This window comes from Mirounga angustirostris, unplaced genomic scaffold (assembly GCF_029215605.1).
Source record: "Mirounga angustirostris isolate CCGP_5_RB_7025 unplaced genomic scaffold, mMirAng1.0.hap1 SCAF_13, whole genome shotgun sequence".
Lineage (NCBI taxonomy): Eukaryota > Metazoa > Chordata > Mammalia > Carnivora > Phocidae > Mirounga > Mirounga angustirostris.
The window spans coordinates 28,474,137-28,493,575 of record NW_026991721.1 but is presented as its reverse complement, the minus strand read 5'-3'; the positions used below and the strand labels follow the sequence as shown (position 1 = coordinate 28,493,575).

Sequence of the window (19,439 nt, the reverse complement as noted above, 5' to 3'; positions counted from 1 at the left end):
GTATTTTAAATTGGATGATCTGGGATTAGTAAGAATCTCCAAAGACTGCATATAAAATGAAGGCATTCCTTTCAACTCTAAAAATTTCTTTTTTTTTTTTTTTTTTTAAAGATTTCATTTATTTATTTGACAGAGAGAGAGAACAAGTAGGCAGAGAGGCAGGCAGAGGGAGAGGGAGAAGCAGGCTCCCCGCCGAGCAGGGAGCCTGATGCGGGGCTTGATCCCAAGACCCTGGGATCATGACCTGAGCCGAAGGCAGAGGCTTAACTGACTGAGCCACCCAGATGCCCCTAAAAATTTATTTCTAAGAAAGTGTCAGTGAAGTGAACAAGTTAACATTTTTGGCATGAGAATTAAAATTTAAGCATATTATACTTAAAACAATTCTTTAAAAACATTAGTATTATATAATTGGTATGTCATTCCTCTATGGGTAGCATCCAAAAAGTCAATCTTAGAAGAATTCAAGGTTGCTTTTTATCTTTTTACATGTCTGAAGTAGAAACAGTTATGGTACAGTCAACAGAATGAGAAAACTAAATTGTTTAGAATATGACTTTTTAAATTGAACATTTCTTAAGCACAGGTTGACAAAGAAATGTTAGTATAATCATTCAGAATTATTTTCTACATATGCTATTTATTCCATCTGTTAAGGTTTCCATTGGGTCATTTAATTGTTTTTAAGCCAGATTTGCTAGAGTCCGTTAAAGAACAAGAAACAGATTAATTGCAGTATAAAAACCAATAGGGTAGTAGAAAGAGATCGGTAACCAACAAAATGTACCACTATTAAGCTGCTGTTCTCTGTTGTTGCTGTTAAGGTAAGGGGAAAATACTTTAAACAGAAATATATTTTTTGGAAATAGTAAAGGAATGGACTGAGTTGACTTTTAAATGGACTTCTAGAGGCATATTCAGGCTTTTTGGATTTGTCTCCACACTTTAGAATGAGTCTCTTCTTCTCACAGAGCTCATTTACTGCTAATTAGGCTTGAGTCTGGTAAGTTATGTACCAGTTTTGCAGGATGTCATCCCTAATTCAAAATAGTACACCTCCTTAAATTTGTTTTCATTGCCTTATTTTCAGTAACCTATTCAAAAATAACGTGTTTGTGAGGTGTAATTCGTCTGTTTTATTTTACAGACAAGTGATACCAGCAAAGAGTAAGGTCTATGATAGCCAGGGTCTCCTGATTTTCAGTGGAATGGACCTTTGTGACTGCCTTGATGAAGACTGTTTAGGATGTTTCTATGCTTGTCCTGCCTGTGGTTCCACCAAATGCGGAGCTGAATGCCGCTGTGACCGCAAGTGGCTGTATGAGCAAATCGAAATCGAAGGAGGAGAAATCATTCATAACAAACACGCTGGATAATTTGTGGTATCAGATTATGGGCTCTTTAAATATCCCTTCTCTATTTCTAAAACTCTGTCACCCTAAGATACATTTTAAAGTTGGTTGCCAAATGACAAGAATTTGAAAACCACCTCAGCATGCACTCACTCTGCACTAATGTTGCATTTAGGGAGCTTTAAGATTCATTATCTGATGTAAATTTAGATGAGCTGTTCCTCAGCAGTCAGCTTTGAGCCTGTCCGGGTCAATGTCAACAAGTAGGCAGAGGCAGTCCTCCATTAGCACAGCACAAATTTCAGTTACCATGGTCTATACTGTGAGCATTAGGTAAAGTACCAACTTCCCTGCTAGCCCTTTGGTCCACAAATCATTATGTAGCAGACGTGCTTCGTCACAGACCAATCACAGTACTTCTCTCAGATTCTGCTAGTGATTGGTTACTGCACCTCTGTCATTCAGTTCACTCCCAGACAGCAAAGCATGTGGTTGTATTGTCTCCTTGTCACCCATGTGACATTTTACAAAAGTAGATCATCAAAAGAACTGACCAACAAAGATAAAAGTGAATGAAGAAAGGAAAAACGGTAATGCTAGACGTGAGACTTGAACTGAACGTAAGTGGAGTTGTGGAGGAAATCCCCGATGGGAATGTTGGTGCTGCCGCGAGCCTCCGTACACAGCTAGGGGAGCCTTGTGGAGGCAAGCGTAAGGGAAACTGGTTGTGACGAGAAGGTTGAGTAGGTCCCAGAGGAAGTGATGGTAAAAACTTCACACTAAAGGCAATTAGAGTTATTTTACAACATTGAAAGTATGAATGATAAAATGGTGGAAGCTGATCCAAACTTGAGTATGACAGTTTGCCATGGCATAGAGTAGATGCTTACTTAGTATCCTAAGTTAACAAAAAGTCAAGCACTGTTCAAACCCCTTATGGTTAGTTTTTTACAGTGGAATAACACTTTCGCCGTGTTTCTGATGTTTTAAATTACAGTGTACTAACATACTTTTTTACAATGTTTTCATTTTCTTTTGTTTATAACACTGAGTTTTTAATATTTTGACAGATTTTTAAAGGTCACAGAACATTTTCCTGCATTGATTATTAAGATTGCTTTGAATGGCCATTTTTTATGGTCCTACATTACTGTGCAAGCCAAGGACTGTAGCTGAGTACAGTGCCCACCTACTTCAGGAAAAATTAATTTTGATAAAACTAGGTGGTCGAGTGTTAAAAGTATTTTGGAAATAATCTGCGTATCTAAATGCTAAAATTCATCTGGCGATTTACCCTTAAAAGAAGTTTTAGTATTGTAAACCTTTCATTGTTTAGACCATACATTCTTGGTGAAAATTTGTTTTTGATGGCAAAAATCTCATTCTTTGTATAAAGCATGGATATACATATAATACATAAACAGGGATACATTGTATCTGTGGTATTAAAGTTTTATGGGTGGTGATTAGGATTAAGAAGCCTAAAAAAGGCTTTAAGGGAGTAATAATGAGAAAAAAGCGTTAGAGCAACGCTGGTTGAGAGAGAGTATAAATTATTTGGAAATTGAATCTTGTACAGGATTTATGGAATTTGTATGGGTGCTGTTTGGAGGATGAGAGTGGGTGATAACTGCTCTTTTTTTAAGCAGCTACCTATTTGTCTAAAATTGTTCATCTAGGACATTGCCACTAAACTAGGTTTTTGCTTGGTTTTCCCTAAATTAGAGTACTTTGGTTTAATCAGATGAGCTTTTAGCAGTTTGAAATACTTTTTAGCTATTGAAACGAAATTTATACAACCAGTTTGATTAAATTGACCAGTAGAGGTTTATTTTTACTCCTGTATACTTCTGGTACCTGTTTAACCGGTTTTACTTTGATGGAATGCCATTTTGAACCATGGAATTGTCATTAAATTACATTTGTCACTGGCCTAGTTATCAGAAGTATGGTTAGTATCATACTTTTTTTTTTTTTAAAGATTTATTTATTTGACAGAGCAGGAACAGAAGCAGGGGGAGTGGCAGAGGGAGAAGCAGGCTTCCAGCCGAGCAGGGAGCCCAATGCAGGGCTCAATCCCAGGTCCCTGGGACCATGACCTGAGCCGAAGGCAGATGCTTAATGACTGAGCCACCCAGGCACCCCAGTATCAGTTATTTAATTCACATTTCAACAGAGCACTGGCAAAAAAGATATTTTGGCTTTATACACTTAAATCAGATGCTAGATTTTTTTTTTCTGAATTAAGGAAATATTTTGTTATAGAGGATACACAGACTCCCAATTTTATCTGAACTTCTGGGTTCATTAGACATTAGTTGCATTACTGCCAATGTTTTTGTTGGTTCTAAGTATGATTTAGTATATTGCTTAAGCTATTCGTAGGGACAAATTTAAGTCTTAGATTTTTTTTGTTTAAAACAGGAATACATTTTCAAAAGAATAAATGACTTTAAAATTCAAATTGTTTATATTTCAGCATTCCTTAGTGGAACATTTCTGTGTTTTTTTTCAAAGATGGTAATAATTTAAGTTTCAAGGGTAAATTTTTTGAACAGTTTTGCTTATATTTGTTCATTATACCTGTTTCCTAAATAGGAAGCACTCACTTTTCATGAGCATGCACAATGTTTACAGAGAGAGGTATGTCTAATTTAGAGTATGCTATAATAAAAGTTGTGTTTTGGGAAAATTACATCATGAGTTCACTTACTGTTTTTTAATATAGAATCACAGAAATACAGAATACAGTTAAATCATCTAGATTCTTTTTATAATATGGTTCCAAGTGGCTAAATTATTTTAGGATACTATTAGTCTAACAAGCAGAAATAAAAGCAATACGAACACTTCTGCTGTATATGGCTCCTGCTGGAGAAGTTAATGTAAGGCCATAAACATTGGTCTTACACAGTATTGGCCACAAATATTAAAATAAAAATGCATGTGTATATTTGAAGTAAATGGCATCCCATGTAATCTTTTTCCTATTTCTTTTACAAGTATAAGATGAAATATTATACTTGATTCTTCTATTTTTAAAATGTTATATCTACTTCTGTATAACAAGCTGTTCTCCCACCTGACAGAAAATTCTTCAGAAAAATGCTTTCATGAGCTCTCAAATATTCCATGTTCAGAGCCCCTAAACACATATTGCAGAGCCTAGGTAATATGAGTATTCTGTAAACAAACAAAAATGTTTGTTTTTTAATGGGGATGGCTGTCTGAAGTGTAGTTATATAAAGCATTGTAGGTGAGTTTTGTTGGACAAAATCTGGGCAGTTCAGTTCTTTGAAAGAGGTGTTGCTGCGCTGAAAAGGCAGATCCCACTGAGACCCCACCCCTCCCGGGTCAAGTAACAATGTATAAAACGGAGGGGTCTTAAAAGGACTGCACTTAGGTAATTCGAGATTTTCTGTTTACATTGCGGATACCCTGAAAGAAATACCTTAAGGTCCTTGTACAAAGTCATGTGGCACTGCCTTAGTTTTTGCTGACATCTGCTGGTATTTTGATGTAAATAAACTCTCTGCTGCTACTCCTTAATGCTTAATCTCTTCACTTCTAAATTAAACTGTGAACACCAGTATTTACATTGAAGTGGGGTATTTTAAAGAACCCTGGTAAAGTAGAATGGTCTCTCTTTGTAACATTCTTAGGCCTCACCCCGCAGGACTCAACCAGGTTTGTTTTTTTTGGAATATGAGTGAGGATATGAAAATATGTAGGGGTACTTCTGGATTTCACTTATTTTTATAAAGTGTAGAAACTTGGAAAAATAATGCATTTATCTACTTAAAAATCATCAAACACTCCATTGAACACTTAGTTTGAAAGGCATAATAAACTCCTGTAGAATATATACTCCCTACCTATAGATTATTTGTAATGGCATAGTTGTGAGGATTGACTAATTTTACCAAGATAATCTAACTTCCAGAAGATAAAGGAGATTTACCAGATAAAATATTAACTCAGTTGAGTTAGTAATACTGCATCTTTAAGTGCAGTTTGAAAGTATTTAATTACAGCCCTATCAATGCCACTTAAACTAAATGTATTAATTTTTTTTCCCCTTAAAGCCATGAGTGAAAAATTTCTTTGTGAGACACTTAATGATTTTAAAACTTCAATTTTCTCATTTCCTATCACTGCAAGCAAACAACTGTTTTATTAAAGAGTTGCCATAATCTTCAGCTATGGTTTTAAGATAAATGGACCTATTAAAAGTAAAATGCTTACAAATGCTGCTAAAATACTCCCAACTCCATCACATAATGCATGAAAACACAAAAGTTTGGCTCATGACTTTCATTGTAAACATGCTGGATGATCCTTCTTTTACTCAGTTCTTTTCAGAGGGACATTTTGAGGTGAGGGCACATCTTTCTTTAATGAAATAATATAAAAACTAGACATGGGTCAGAGTTGCAGGATATTTGTCCTTTTGAGAGAATTTCTGTAAAACCAAGATAGAAGAATATGGCCTGTAAAAGGAGACCTGAAATGATTCAAAATGTAAATACTAGCTCTGTAAGTATCCCTTTGTTATCAACAACCAATCAGATACATTAAACAACTTGATAAATACACATTAAGTTTTGGGGTTTTTTATTTTGGTTATATTCTGGTAGCCCAAGTTTATGATTTAGACTTAAAGGTAGTATTTACTTATTTTTTTTTAAATTGGTTATTTAGTGGCCTAAGATAAAGTAATAGTGGAGGCACTGGTACCATGTAAGTGGGTTCTACAAGGTTCTGGGTGAAATACAAATTTAATTTTGGCATTGAGAGGTAAAACTATTCAGGAATGTTCAGTGAATTCTGGCATCATTAGGGTTACTTTTTTTTTTTTTTTAATTATTTATTTCGACGGAGAGAGCGAGAGAGGGAACACAAGCAGGGGGAGTGGGAGAGGGAGAAGCAGGCTTCTTGCCGAGCAGGGAGCCCGATGTGGGGCTTGATCCCAGGACCCTGGGACCATGACCTGAGCCGAAGGCAGACGCTTAACGACTGAGCCACCCAGGTGCCCCATTAAGGGTTTTAAATAACAAACTCATGCCTTCCCCAGAGGTTAGTTAACCATTTTGATTTGGACAGAACTTTCCCGTTTTTCAGTTCAGCTTAGTATAGTGAAATCAGATCAGGTCTCATTAAGATTTTATTTGAGATAGAGAGAGCACGAGCGTAAGTCCTCCCACCAGCAGGGGGGCGCAGAGGGAGATGGAAAGACAGAGACTCTCAAGCTGAATCTGAGCTGAACAAGGAGCCCCACAAAGGGCTCTATCTCATGACCCTGAGATCATGACCTGAGCCGAAATCAAGAGTCGGATGCATAACCTACTGAGCCACCCAAGCGCCCCCAGATCAGTTGTTAAAATGGAGCCTGGAGGGCCAACCTGATAATCTGGAGAAAACTATCACTTGAGGGTTTTTTTGTTTGTTTTGGTTTTTTGGTAAATGAGGTTTTTAAAATTCCAACATGCTTTCGTCATTTATGCCTTAGTGAAGGAGACTATGCAAAGAGCACTCTGCATAAAATATAGGCCCTACAATCTGGTGCATGCAAATAAGATGATTTTCCAAAATAACATGGCTTATGGCTTTTCTAAACTTGGCCACAAGACTTCCCTATAGCAAATATTGAAAGGAAAACATTTCCAAAGTTTTTCTGTAAAAGTTTCCAACTCATCCCCAGAAGTTGTAGTTGAATAAATGCTTCAATTTGTCCTCAATGTCTTTTTGTATCAAAGAACTTCACATAGATTTAAGGGTCAGAGAACAGCTAAACATCCTTAACAGACGAAGCTTCCCACTGTGTGCCATACCCACGGCCCATGTTAGGGCCCTCAGACCTTTAGGTAGGGAAGTGGCCCTAGGAGATTCTTTGCATTTTGTTTTCCCCTGGTCCCAACTGGTTGACTTTGGTAAGAGACCTGGCCCAAGGGAAGCCAGTTTGGCCAGCAAAGCTTACAAGTTGGGCACATGTTAAGGAAACATCATCACCAAGTGATGAAAGAGATTGAGCCAATCAGATGCTCTCAAAACTTTAGACTAGATAGAGGAGAAAGAATTTGGTGGTTTGTATAAGGGGACATGAAAGGACAGAATCGCTAAGGCACGCTAGGGTTCTAGACCTACACACTTGGGAGGCACCAGCTCTCGGAGCTGTCAGTGAGTCCCCAGAGCTGCTGTCAGATGCGTACATCTGTTGTATCTCGAAAATGCCCACTCTCACTGCAAAGTCAAGATTCCATAATTTTCATTACATATCCTTGCAACAAACACTCGATTACTTAAGAAAACCTTAATGAGTTCTTTCACCCAAGGAGACTTACTAACAGACCTGCTCTTCTGATTAAGAGACTAGAGAGTGGAGGAGGTGTAGTGTTAACACTCCTGCACGTGTTAGCATTGTGTCATTGAAGAACTCTAGACCAGTGGTTCTCGAATTTGAGCAAGCATCAGAATCACCTGAGGGGCTTGTTAAACCCCAGCCTGCAGGGCTAGGGTTGAACCCACAGTTTCTGATTTAGTAGGTCTGGAAGAGGGACAGAGAATTAGCATTTCTATCACCTTCTTAGGTAAGGTTTGTAGGTGAGGTTGAAGTGGCTAGTCTGGAAACCATCCTTGAAAAACTGCTCTACAACGGTGGTTCTCAACCTTGGACGCACACTGGAGTAACCTGTGGAACATCAAAAAAATACCTTTATTTGGGCCTCACCCCCAGACACCTGGTTTAATTGGTCTGGGGTTTGGCTTGAGCACTGAGAAGGAAACTCCCTTCTGGCTCAGTGTGGAGATCACTCAGAATTCAAGTGGGTGACGGATGGTTGATTTTCTGTGGCACCTCGGTTAGACGATGGTATCCAGTTTTTCATCAGACATTACTCTAGATTTGCTATGAAGGTATTTTTTAGATGTGATTAACATATACATCAGTATACTTTATTTTTATTTTTTAAGGTTTATTTCTTTTACAGAGAGAGACACAGCAAGAGAGGGAACACAAGCAGGAGGAGTGGGAGAGGGAGAAGCAGGCTTCTTGCCGAGCAGGGAGCCCGATGTGGGGCTCAATCCCAGGACCCTGGGATCATGACCTGAGCCAAAGGCAGACGCTTAACGCCTGAGCCACCCAGGCGCCGCCCTTCAGTAGACTTTTGATTAGGCAGATTACCTTCCGTAACGTGAGTGGGCATCATCCAACCAATTGAAGGTTTTAAAAATATTGATGAACCCCAATGAAGAACGAATTCTGCCTCTCGACTGCCTTTTCAGACTCGAGCTGCAGCATCAACTCTTCTTTACACGTTTTGGACTTAGCCCCACAATCATATGAGCCAATTCCCTAAAAAATCTGTGTGTGTTTGTCTGTGTGTCTCTCTCCATCTCTCTCAATCTATACACACCTTCTTTCATTTCTCTGGAGAACCCTGGCTAATACAATAACCCATTTAGTCTCTATTCCAGATTGTTTCCCAGAAAGATCCTGGCTCTAAATCAGAGTGTAATTTCTTCATTAGATTTTTTTTCTTTTTCTATATCTCTGGCCTTCGGTGAGTCAGTGAGTATGTAACTCAATCATTTTTACTTTCTCCTATTCATGTTATCAAATCCATTTAGCTCCTCCTTGGAACATTCTTGAATCTGCTTTGGTTTTTTGTTGTTCATTTTTATTTTGTTTTCACCACCCTGGTTAAAGCTCAGTAGTGTTTTGCATACTTAGTATCAATCCCTCCTTTTGGTGTTAGCACCCAAATTTGCCTTTGAGCAACCACCCTCATACTCAGCCTGTGTTCAGGTGGTGTTGACCTCACTTTGTGATTCTTGGGGTGGGCACATCACCGAGTCCTGGCCTTTGAGAGTGCAGCATCTCCCCAAACTTAGTGAATGTCTCACGGGTGAATACACGATTAGCTGATCCGATCAAAGCCAATAAACATCAGCATTGCTGGGCCCGGAGAAAAAGAGATACTCATTTTTCAGTGAGAGTTTCTAATGTTACAGATTTAGGACTGGATCTATTGGTGTCTTATCCAGACACCATTTAAGAATCAGCCTTAGAATGAAAGCAACATAGGTAAAAGCAGAAGCCACAGTCAGTCAGACAGACAGACAGGATTTGGATACCCGGATCCAGCTATGTCTGAAGTCAATCCTGAACTATCCAGTCACATGAGCCAGTCATTTTCACTTTTTTTCCCGTGATTGGCCATTAAGTGAATACAAGGATGAACTCTCTTCATCCAAAGATAAAAACCACCAGAGCTCAAGGGTAAAATGGCCTGTTTGAAACTCATGCCCTTGGAATGTATATGCATTTTTTTTTAAGGTTTTATTTATTTATTTGACAGAGAGATAGCGAGAGCAGGAACACAAGCAGGGGGAGTCAGAGAGGGAGAAGCGGGCTTCCTGCCGAGCAGGGAGCCCGATGTGGGACTCGATCCCAGGACCCTGGGATCATGACCTGAGCCAAAGGCAGACGCTTAACGACTGAGCCACGCAGGCGCCCTGTATATGCATTTTAAAGAAGGAGCACAAGTAGCTGTGACCTACAGCCACATCTTTATTCCTCCTCCAAATTCTTGCAGAAGCTGCTTACTCTGTAGTTGTCGTGGACACTTAATTCTGTATGTTGAAGTAGACAATGTGAGGCAGTGGTTCTACCAGAAAAGGGTGAACAAGGCACAGTTCAACATTTTCTGTATGTCACTTCCAATGATAATAGTGCCAGAAAACTAAATGTACAGGGACTTTCTGGTACTTGATAGTCTTTTAGAAGCTGGATATTCTAAATCACTTATGATAAGGATATTTGGATGCTTTCATTTTTTTTTATTTTCTATACTGATGTATTTTTAAAACTTTTTTTCAGTTTTGAAATTAAACGAAAAAAAGCATTGATTATTTTTGCCATGAATTTCACAGGTTGGCATATTTCTGAGGGTTTTTTTTTTTAAGACTTTTTTTTTTTTTTTTTTTGACAGAGAGAGAGCACAAGCAGGGGGAAGCAGCAGAGGGAGAGGGAGAAGCAGGCTTCCCGCTGAGCAGGGAGCCCGATGTGGGACTCGATCCCAGGACCCTGAGATCATGACCTGAGCCGAAGGCAGACGCTTAACCGACTGAGCCACCCAGGCGCCCCTCTGAGGTTTTTTTGTTCCAAAACATCTTTGTAGGGCTATCATCTATTTCCTTGGAAAAATATATAGCTCTAACATTTGTATAATTTAGAGAAATATTTGGATTGTTAAACCTTTGCTATTAGCCAAAACTTTGGTAAAAATAAACACACTTTAAGGGGGAAAAAAAACAACCCTGTTTTTATACTTCTACTTTGTTGACTTTTATGCTTCAAATTTAAAAGAACCAATTCTATACAATTAATAATTGGGACAGACCTAATAATATAGTACCATTTCACACATACTGAGTCTAACTCTTAGCAACATGCTACCTTTGTTGGGTGTTCTCTCATTTCATCTTCCCAGCTGTCCTACTTAGCTGCTACCTTTTCAGTTACACAGTACAGTATTAGCAATTATAGTCACCCTGTTTTACATTAGATCCTCAAACCTTATTCATCATATAGCTGAAAGTTTGTACCCTCTTACCAACCTCTCCGTATTTCCCTGGTAAACTGGTCCCCCTGCCCACCGCCCCCACCCCCAGGCCCTGGCGACCACTTTTCCATGCTCTATTTCCAAGAGTTTTGACTTTTTGTTTGATTCCACATGTAAGTGTTACCATGCAATATTTGTCTTTGCCTGGCTTATTTCACTTAAGCTGCTACTTTTATAATTATCATTTAACAAATGAAGAAACTGAGGCTCAAATAATTTAATAACTTGCCTACGGTCACATAGCTTATAAATGAGAGAGAAGGGATTCAAATGGGGTCTATTTGACTCCGAAGTTCAAATGCTGACTTACAGCCACTGTATTCTTTTTCCATTCACTTGATGAATGTGAACTTCTTCCTATTCAGGATTCACTGTAGCTATTTGATTCTGATGGTTTAGGAATTATTATGGCTTGTTATTATAATTACGATTCTAGTTAGGTATTACAGGTTCCTTAAGGTGTGTCCTGGAGTCCCCAGCATTCAGACACCTCCAGAAAAATGGACAGAAAATTATTGCTTGGCCAGTTCCAAAATGTCTTTTGCTTCCATTCTGAGGAGTCACTTTGAAGAGTTAGATATACACCTGATAAATGATAACAGCCTTTCATTGTGTCATTGGGCACCTAACTGTACTTTTGTTCTGACGTTTAAATCCTTTGTATCCATCTCCGTTGTACGATACCCATATGCCCAGAAGAGGGCGATGTTTTACTACAAACTGCCTCCAACCTGCTTTGGACAAAGTGTACATCTAGAAACAAAATTTCTTAAGGTTAAATTGGAGTGCCATTTGCTTCAGCACCCTTTGCTTAAGTCCTTTGGGAGGAAAATGTTTCTTCTAAATATTATATGGAGAAGAGAAAAGTTTTCTTTCTCAACCACTTCATTTTTATATAGGTTGTTCTTTCAACTGAAAATCAAATACTTTATTGAAGTACATTGTAGTGGAATATTCTAGAACCAGTCCACACTTCAATTATAAGTATTTCTACAATCCAGAGAAAAGAGCATGGGCTTTGGTGTTAGAAAAACCTGAATTTGAGTACTGTCTCTATTCCTTCCTGGCTTTATGACTTCACACAAGTTACTTAGTTTTTAGAGACCTCAGATTTCTGAATAGTGGTACCTACAGGATAAATAACAACGTTGTGAGGATTAAATGTGCCCGCTTCGGAACCTAACACAGATGCTCAGTAAATGGCAATGTTCTACATTTCTGAAAAAGCAGCCAAACAGAGCAAAGTTATATGAAATTTTCTTTTAAGATGAGCCTTGGTCATTTCCATCCTCTGTTGCATTAAGCAAAAACACTTGGCACATACTACACATTCAGTCAATTTTGTTGAATAAATATTTTAAAATATAAAAAAAAGTTACACTTTAGGAAAAGCAGGAAGCTGGAGATAAACTGGTAATGTAGTTTACTAGGTATATTTCTACCCTCTTCCCTTCCTTTCTTCTCCCTGCCCCCAATAAAAGAAGCTAGTCCCCTCCTTTCTTTGAGTGAGGGAAGGGAGTTTGACCAAGTAAGAATAAGGTTTTAGAAATGAAGGGGAAAAGGAATAAAAGGAAGTGTTTGTTTGCTGTCCTCTGTTTTGTCTTTGGTAGGTAAGAATCTGCTGCCGAAGGAAAGCAAAGGCTTGGGGGCCGCAGGAAGTGCAGAGTCCAGACCCTGGGCCCCAGGAGGCAAGAGCCACAGGTGCCAAAGGCAGGTGCCACGGGGAACTGGCTCTGTGGCAGGGGGTGGTGAGCTCTCAGAGGTGGAAGCAGCCACACATGAGCTCTCCTCTCTCTACTCTGCGCATCCCTCCTCCTGGGAAACCCTTAACAAGCTGAGCCCAGAACAGCAAAAGGGGAGTTGCTGCGGGTTCTGCCACTTTGCGTGCTGTTGGCCTTTGGTCTGGGTACTCACGCCCCAGGCCCAGCTGTGTCTACTCCCAGCAGGTACAACATGTCAGCTCCATTGACCCATGAAGGTCATCATGACTAAACAACCAGAAGATGTAAGTGATGACACTTCTCACAGGAGGGAAATCACCTCTAAATGACAAACATGGCTGCCACCAGGGGCTTAAAAATAGAGATTTTGTACGATGATGCTCATCACACTTATAATAGCAAAATTTGCAAACTAATTTTCCAACTAGAGGAAAACTGTTGAATAACTAATGGTATAATATTTATGTATCAACATAATGCAACCAAGTAGGTTGGGTGGAAAAATTTTAATGACATGGGGCAATGGTCATGAGGTTAATTATTTTTTTTAAGGCAGAGTACAAAACAAGGTAAACAGGACAACTCCAAATTGTTGAAAAGCAAAATAAAGCAGAAAAACAGGAACCTCAAAATGCTAAGAGAACTTATCTTTGGTTGGATGTTATTTTTCATTTTTTTCTATCGTATGTTGTACAGTTTTCAAACTTCCTATACTGAACACTCTAATCACAAAAATGCAGCATTACAAAAGGTGGTGGAAGTTGTTGATGCCAATGGTTTGTATCCCCTCATATAGCAGATGAGGCATGGCTCTTGTAGACAAACGTTAAAGGACTTCGGCAAGTCTCTTGACAACTCTGACCCTCATTTTTTGTGTCCTTAAAATGGGAATAATTCAATAGAGTGGGGGTAGTGAGGAGGGACTTCATTCAGTTGTGATCATTAAGTGAGATGATATATGTAAACCTTTGCTCAGCTCACTGCTTGGTACAGAGGAAGCATCCAATCAACTATAATAACTATTATTAGAGAGCAGAACAGATGAGTTGTTACCAAATTCTAGCCCTGGCTTCTTCAAGCTTGCCTACCTGCCCTCCTTCCTTCTTCTCAAAAAACAGCTGATATTAGCAATTTCATAAGATTTGACCATGACAGGGCACCTGGGTGTCTCAGTCAGTAAAGCATCTGCCTTTGGCTCAGGTCTTGATCCTGGAGTCCCAGGATGGAGCCCCATGGAGTTCCCTGCTCAGCAGGGAGTCTGCTTCTCTCCCTTTGCCCCTCCCCCTCCCCCCATCCCGCCTCCCACCCCCACCGGCTCGTGTCTGCACCTTCTCACTCACTTGCTCACTCTCAAATAAATAAAATCTTAAAAAGAAAAAAAAAAAAAAGATTTGACTATGACTCTTGTTTCACCCCATCTCAAAAGTTTGAAGACAAGGAAATGGATACCAGACCTTTCTGGGGAATGGATTCCTAATGATAAAAAGACAAAGGAAGGAAAGTGTGATTCTTTGGGAATGGGAGGGAGGAACAGCTGCTTGGCTATCAGAAAAGGAGTGGTTCTGTGTCTGTGTACCAAGGAGAGATGGGCCAGCACACGGGCCTGGGGTTGTGGTGCATCCCACGGAGGCCCGAGAGAGAGCACAGGTACCCAGACCTGGGTAGAAGTGCATATCTCTCTGCTGGGCCATCCAACTCAACCTCCCACCATTGAGACCTGGAGCGCAAGAGGAAACAAAATGAATGTGAGCCACAATATCAGGGATTTAGGTTAAACACTTCATTTGGGGCGCCTGGGTGGCTCACTTGGTTAAGCGACTGCCTTTGGCTCGGGTCATGATCCCAGGGTCCTGGGATCGAGTCCCACATCGGGCTCCCGGCTCAGCAGGAAGCCTGCTTCTCCCTCCCATGGCTGGATTTGCCAAATGCACTTCTCCCCTCCCGTGGCCCCACCTCCTGCCACGATTCCCACCCACATGGCCTGAAGCACCAGAAACTATTTACTGTCAGGCCCCATCAAGGGAAACCCCTCAAAAATATCCTGAAAAACAGAATTTAGAGAGGCTTGAAATATAAACACACGAACAACCCTGAGATATTTTTTTAAAATCTAGACTCAAAGTAAAAGATTACTTTATTATTTTTTGCAGTAGTAAGTATGAGCACGGTCCCACACTTGTGTTGTAACCCTTAAACAGCCATCGAAGGTAGGTGCTTCAATATTTCCATTTTGCAGACACATGAAAACTTGATGAGGTAGTTCTGCTTTGTTCACTCCTTTGTCTCCGTACCTACAACACTGGCTACCCTCTACATACTCAGGAAACATTTGTCGAATCAATGAATGGAGTTCAACACCACGCATAAGCCACACAGCTGGTAAGGGGTGAGGCTGGAGTCACACCCAGGCTGGCCTAACTCCAAAGACTGAGTTCTTAACTACTGCCCCTGTTTACCTTTTTCCCACTGACGACTTAAGTCTGGGAAAGAAGACAAGGGCCTTGCTGGTGAAGGCACTCACCTCCATGACACTTAGAGTCAGCATGTCCGTGGATATGACTGGACATAGTGATTTCTCCAGGGTCACTGCTTAGACGTTACTAACAGGATCCAGGGCTCCTCTGCTTTGGGAATATATTTACATACCCGCTGAAAAGCTGGTCCCTTCTATATAATATAATTCTCCAGGCTTTCTGTAATGCAGAATGATCAATTATGGGCTACTTACCAAAAAACGTCTAGATACAGGCAAACACATTTCTATTATCATTTAGCAATTGCTTGAGGGCTTTGAAAGTGTCTGGAATACAGGCAGTTGAAGAAGTGTCCCCTAAGAAATTATCAAGATGAGGGCTTGGAAGTTAAATGCACTTCCTCTACCTTTTAGGCTCTATCTATTTGAAGGTGAACAGATTGCATTGCATTTCTCTGTGTGATTAACATCAAGCACCCTGTGTTGGTTGAAAAGGTTCATTATCTGGAGAAGAACTTAAAAGGGAGGATGGACAACTTCAATTTAGATAATTGTTGCCTGTGATGGAGTGCTCTTCAAATGGGTCTGCGTGGGGTGGGGGCGAGGAGGAGTGCCATCCACTAAGCGCTGGAAAGGCTCTCAGAACCCACAGGCAGCAAATACCTAAGTAGAGGAAGCATGATATATGGGATCAGAAACCCTGAATTTCAGCTCCAGATCCATCACTTACTAGCTTGGTGGCCTTAAGCAAAATCAATCATCGTCTTTGAGGTCAGTTTTGCCATCTGTAAAAGCAGCCATGACCAGGCCTGACTTTCAGGTTGTTGGAAGGATCCAGTGACATGGCTGGGAATGCTTTGCAAATGCTCTGCATAAAAATTAAGTGCATTGTCTTGGAAGGGGCTTTGTTGGCTTTGCAGCAAATGCACTTCTACCTCCATGGGAAGTGTAATCGTGGTCAGGAACATGGATTCAAGGAGGTACGCTACCTGGGTTCAGATCCTGACTTAGCTGTGTGACCTTGGGCAAGTCCCTAAACCTCTGTGTGCCTCAATCTTTCATCTGTAAACATTTTTCATCTGTACTGAGTATCATATAACTTCAAATAGGCAGTGGTGTCAGCACATAGTAAATCTACATATTTGCCACCACCATTTTTTAAAAACTTTCTTCCAAGGATCTTTTCCCTGAAAGAATGGAATGGAACAAGTACAAATATTACTTAAGACAGAGTATAGTGAGTGCCATAAGGAAGTACCAACCATCAGTTCTGGGAGTCGGAGGAGGAGAGGACATTTCTACTCGGAGGAGTCAGGAAAGGTTTCACAGAGAATAACCAGGGAAGGTTGTGAAAGGGAGCACATTCCTCTGCCTGCCAGGGGAGCCATGGAGGGGAGACCCAGCTGGACATGTTGGAGAACAAGGTCTATATTTATAGACTAGAGAGAAAGTAGGAGATGGACCTGGAAAGGCAGATTTTAGCCATAGTGTGAGGGGCTTTAGGTGCCCAGATGCGGGGATGCAGGCAGTGGAGAGAGGATGAGAGCCTGTGGGCTTGAGGAAGATTAACCCAGCAGCATTCTGCAGGAGGGATGGAGTGGATTCGGTGCACTTCATCATCCTGGCAAGCAGTAACGAAGGTGACGGGGGTCCTCCTACATTAGCAACTCAGACAAGTTGCAATATGCCTCCAACAACATCGGGAAGGGCAATCATTTCTCTAATGTGTGAAAAAGGAACCCCTAGTTTGTAGTTTTCCCATTCATATTAGTGGCTGAGTGGAGCTTCCCATTCCGCTACCTCAGTATGAAAGGGGGAGGGATGGAATTATTGCCCATCCCAGGCCAGGGCCTTCACTCATAGGCTCTGATGAAGGACTGAGAAGGGCTTCTCTGACATGGGCATATCCTTTCTCCCAGTGGAATTTTGCCATGCCCTCTCATGTAGACAAACATTTTTCTTTTTTTTTTTTTTTTAAAGATTTTATTTATTTGACAGAGAGAGAGAGAGAGCAGGAACACAAGCAGGGGGAGTGGGAGAGGGAGAAGCAGGCTTCCCACTGAGCAGGGAGCCCGATGCGGGGCTCGATCCCAGGACCCTGGGATCATGACCTGAGCCGAAGGCAGACGCTTGAAGACTGAGCCACCCAGGCGCCCAAGACAAACATTTTTCAAGATCGCTTTCACTGCCACCTTTTGGGGGTATATTTCCTTGAGAAATGAAGTGCTTTCATGCAGCTGGATGGCAGTTAGCTTTCTCCCCAGGCCAGTGGGGCTATTGTGTAGGGCACTGTGTACAAGCTGAGTGACTCTGTGTGGCAGCCCAGCCACCCGGTCAGCCTCACCACAGGGGACATTCAGAGGGTTGCTCCCAGGGGTTTCCACCCCTCTGGGAAAGGCAACCTTGAGGTGTTCCCCTGGGGATTCTGCCTCCCCGGCCTCAGTTGGTCCACTCGTGGGCACCTCTGCCCAGCCAATCAGCATCCTTCCCTGGAATGCTTAGAGCTGAAACTAAGGAGAGGATGTGCCTCATTTCGGTGGTGGAAGCAACAGAACTTGAAGAGAGGGAACACCCATCAGCCAGGGTCCCAGTCCAGGGAAGAAGACAGTCTACATAGCAGAGAAGGGCACTGCCCCAGGAGAAAAGTCAAGTCTTGGTTGAATTTGAGTCCCTTTCCAATTTTCCCTAAGGACTAAATCCACCCTCGTTCTACTCTAGATTATGAGTAATGCCCATTCTTTTACCTAAACTATTCTGAATTGGACTTCTTTCACTTTTGATCTAAGGGTCATGATTCATATACCTGTGCCCTCACCCTGTGCTCATCAATTAAAACTTACTCAACATTTTCCCATTCTTTTCCGTGTCCTAAGGATTGAACAGATGATCTCATCACTGCTAACACTGAGAACAATGTGTTAGCCCTTAATGATCACAGGAAGCACTTACACACTACTATTACAAATTTCAAAATAATTTTTCAATCAGTGTTTCACCTAATCCACAAAACATGCAGGAAGATAGGGTGGTTATGCTCTTCCTTACTTTACAGAAGAGAAAAGTCAGGCCTGGATTAATTAACTGCTGACTCACAAGAATTTTTGCCTAAATCCCCCCAGTTATTTCCTGCCAGAATCTAAATTTCAACCCATATCTTTTGTCTCCAAATCCAGTATATTTTCCCCAATACCTTCTTACATGAGGAAGTGACCCAAAGCTTCGACTTCGGGTTATTGATGAAAGCCAGTGAGGAAGATGATGTGATCAAGGAGACCTTCATAGGATCTTCAGAACTGGTTAGGGAACGTTCAACTCTGCCTACAAGAAAGGGGGTAATGCCGTTGCCTATGTTTGGAGGGACCAAAGGAAATAACACTTGGGCCAAGACTAGGATGAAGCAAGTGAGGAGGGGAGGCAAGTAGGAGACACCTATATTCAGGGTCATGCAAGGGCTTGCCTGGCCCTGTGATATCCTTAAGGTCATAGCTGGTCATGCAAGGGCTTGTCCTGGCCCTGTGATATCCTTAAGGTCATAGCTGGTCATGCAAGGGCTTGCCCTAGCCCTGTGATATCCTTAAGGTCATAGCTGCAAAATTCAGACTTCAGGTGTCTACGAATAAAGACCCCCTGAAATAAAGACACTGTTTCTACATGAAAGTAAGTGTTGGAAGTTACGTTGAATGAAGAATCAGATGACCAAAAGTAGGCACTGGTAGTCAACTCTGTCATGCCTGTCATTTAGACCTCATTGTTCTAATACCTTTGCTCAGTATTTGCACATATAATTGATTCACTTAGCTAGCCACCCTCTCAAGAAATGTATTTTTTGCACTCATCCTGACACATAAATGTCCTAGGTGAAGGAAAATTACAATCACATTCTGTTGGGAACCTAGCAAAACCCAAACAAATACTAAAAATCAGTATTTTTAAACCTAGAGTAGATCCTAGAGATAATCTATTTCAGGTGGATTTCTGTTACTTTTGACCAGAGTCCCAATTACTATACCCATGCTTTTAGGCTGCCATTACTGATCAAAACTTACCTGTTCTATTTCCCTTTCTCTCAGTGTCAGGAAGTTGAAAGTGATAGAGCATAAGTGGCTTTGTCAAGGTCTTGTAGCCATGCAGTGGAAAAGCCTGGATTAGAATCCAGGTCTACTGAGACATAGGCCTCATTCTACTATGCCACGAGTTCTACATTGCATATTGGACTGAGAGGGTTATTGTCGAAAGTACCAGAAATTTTTAGTACTAATCATTTCAGATA

The 19,439-nt window shown here is 40.9% G+C and overlaps 1 protein-coding gene across 3 annotated transcripts in view; it reads left to right on the top strand.

The window, feature by feature from the left end:
- The window catches only part of ARL14EP (ADP ribosylation factor like GTPase 14 effector protein), a 28,456-nt gene extending 14,309 nt beyond the window's left edge, over nt 1-14,147 (top strand). For 2 of the 3 annotated variants that reach the window (XM_045893985.3, XM_064576721.1), the window contains exon 4: nt 1,148-4,893. In XM_045893985.3, coding sequence (XP_045749941.1) covers nt 1,148-1,376 — 229 coding nt within the window. In that variant the 3' untranslated portion in view covers nt 1,377-4,893. Of the gene's footprint in view, nt 1-1,147; nt 4,894-10,342 lie in introns of those variants that run through there. The other variant, XM_064576722.1, reaches the window with a different exon arrangement.
- Nucleotides 14,148-19,439: the final 5,292 nt, after the last annotated feature.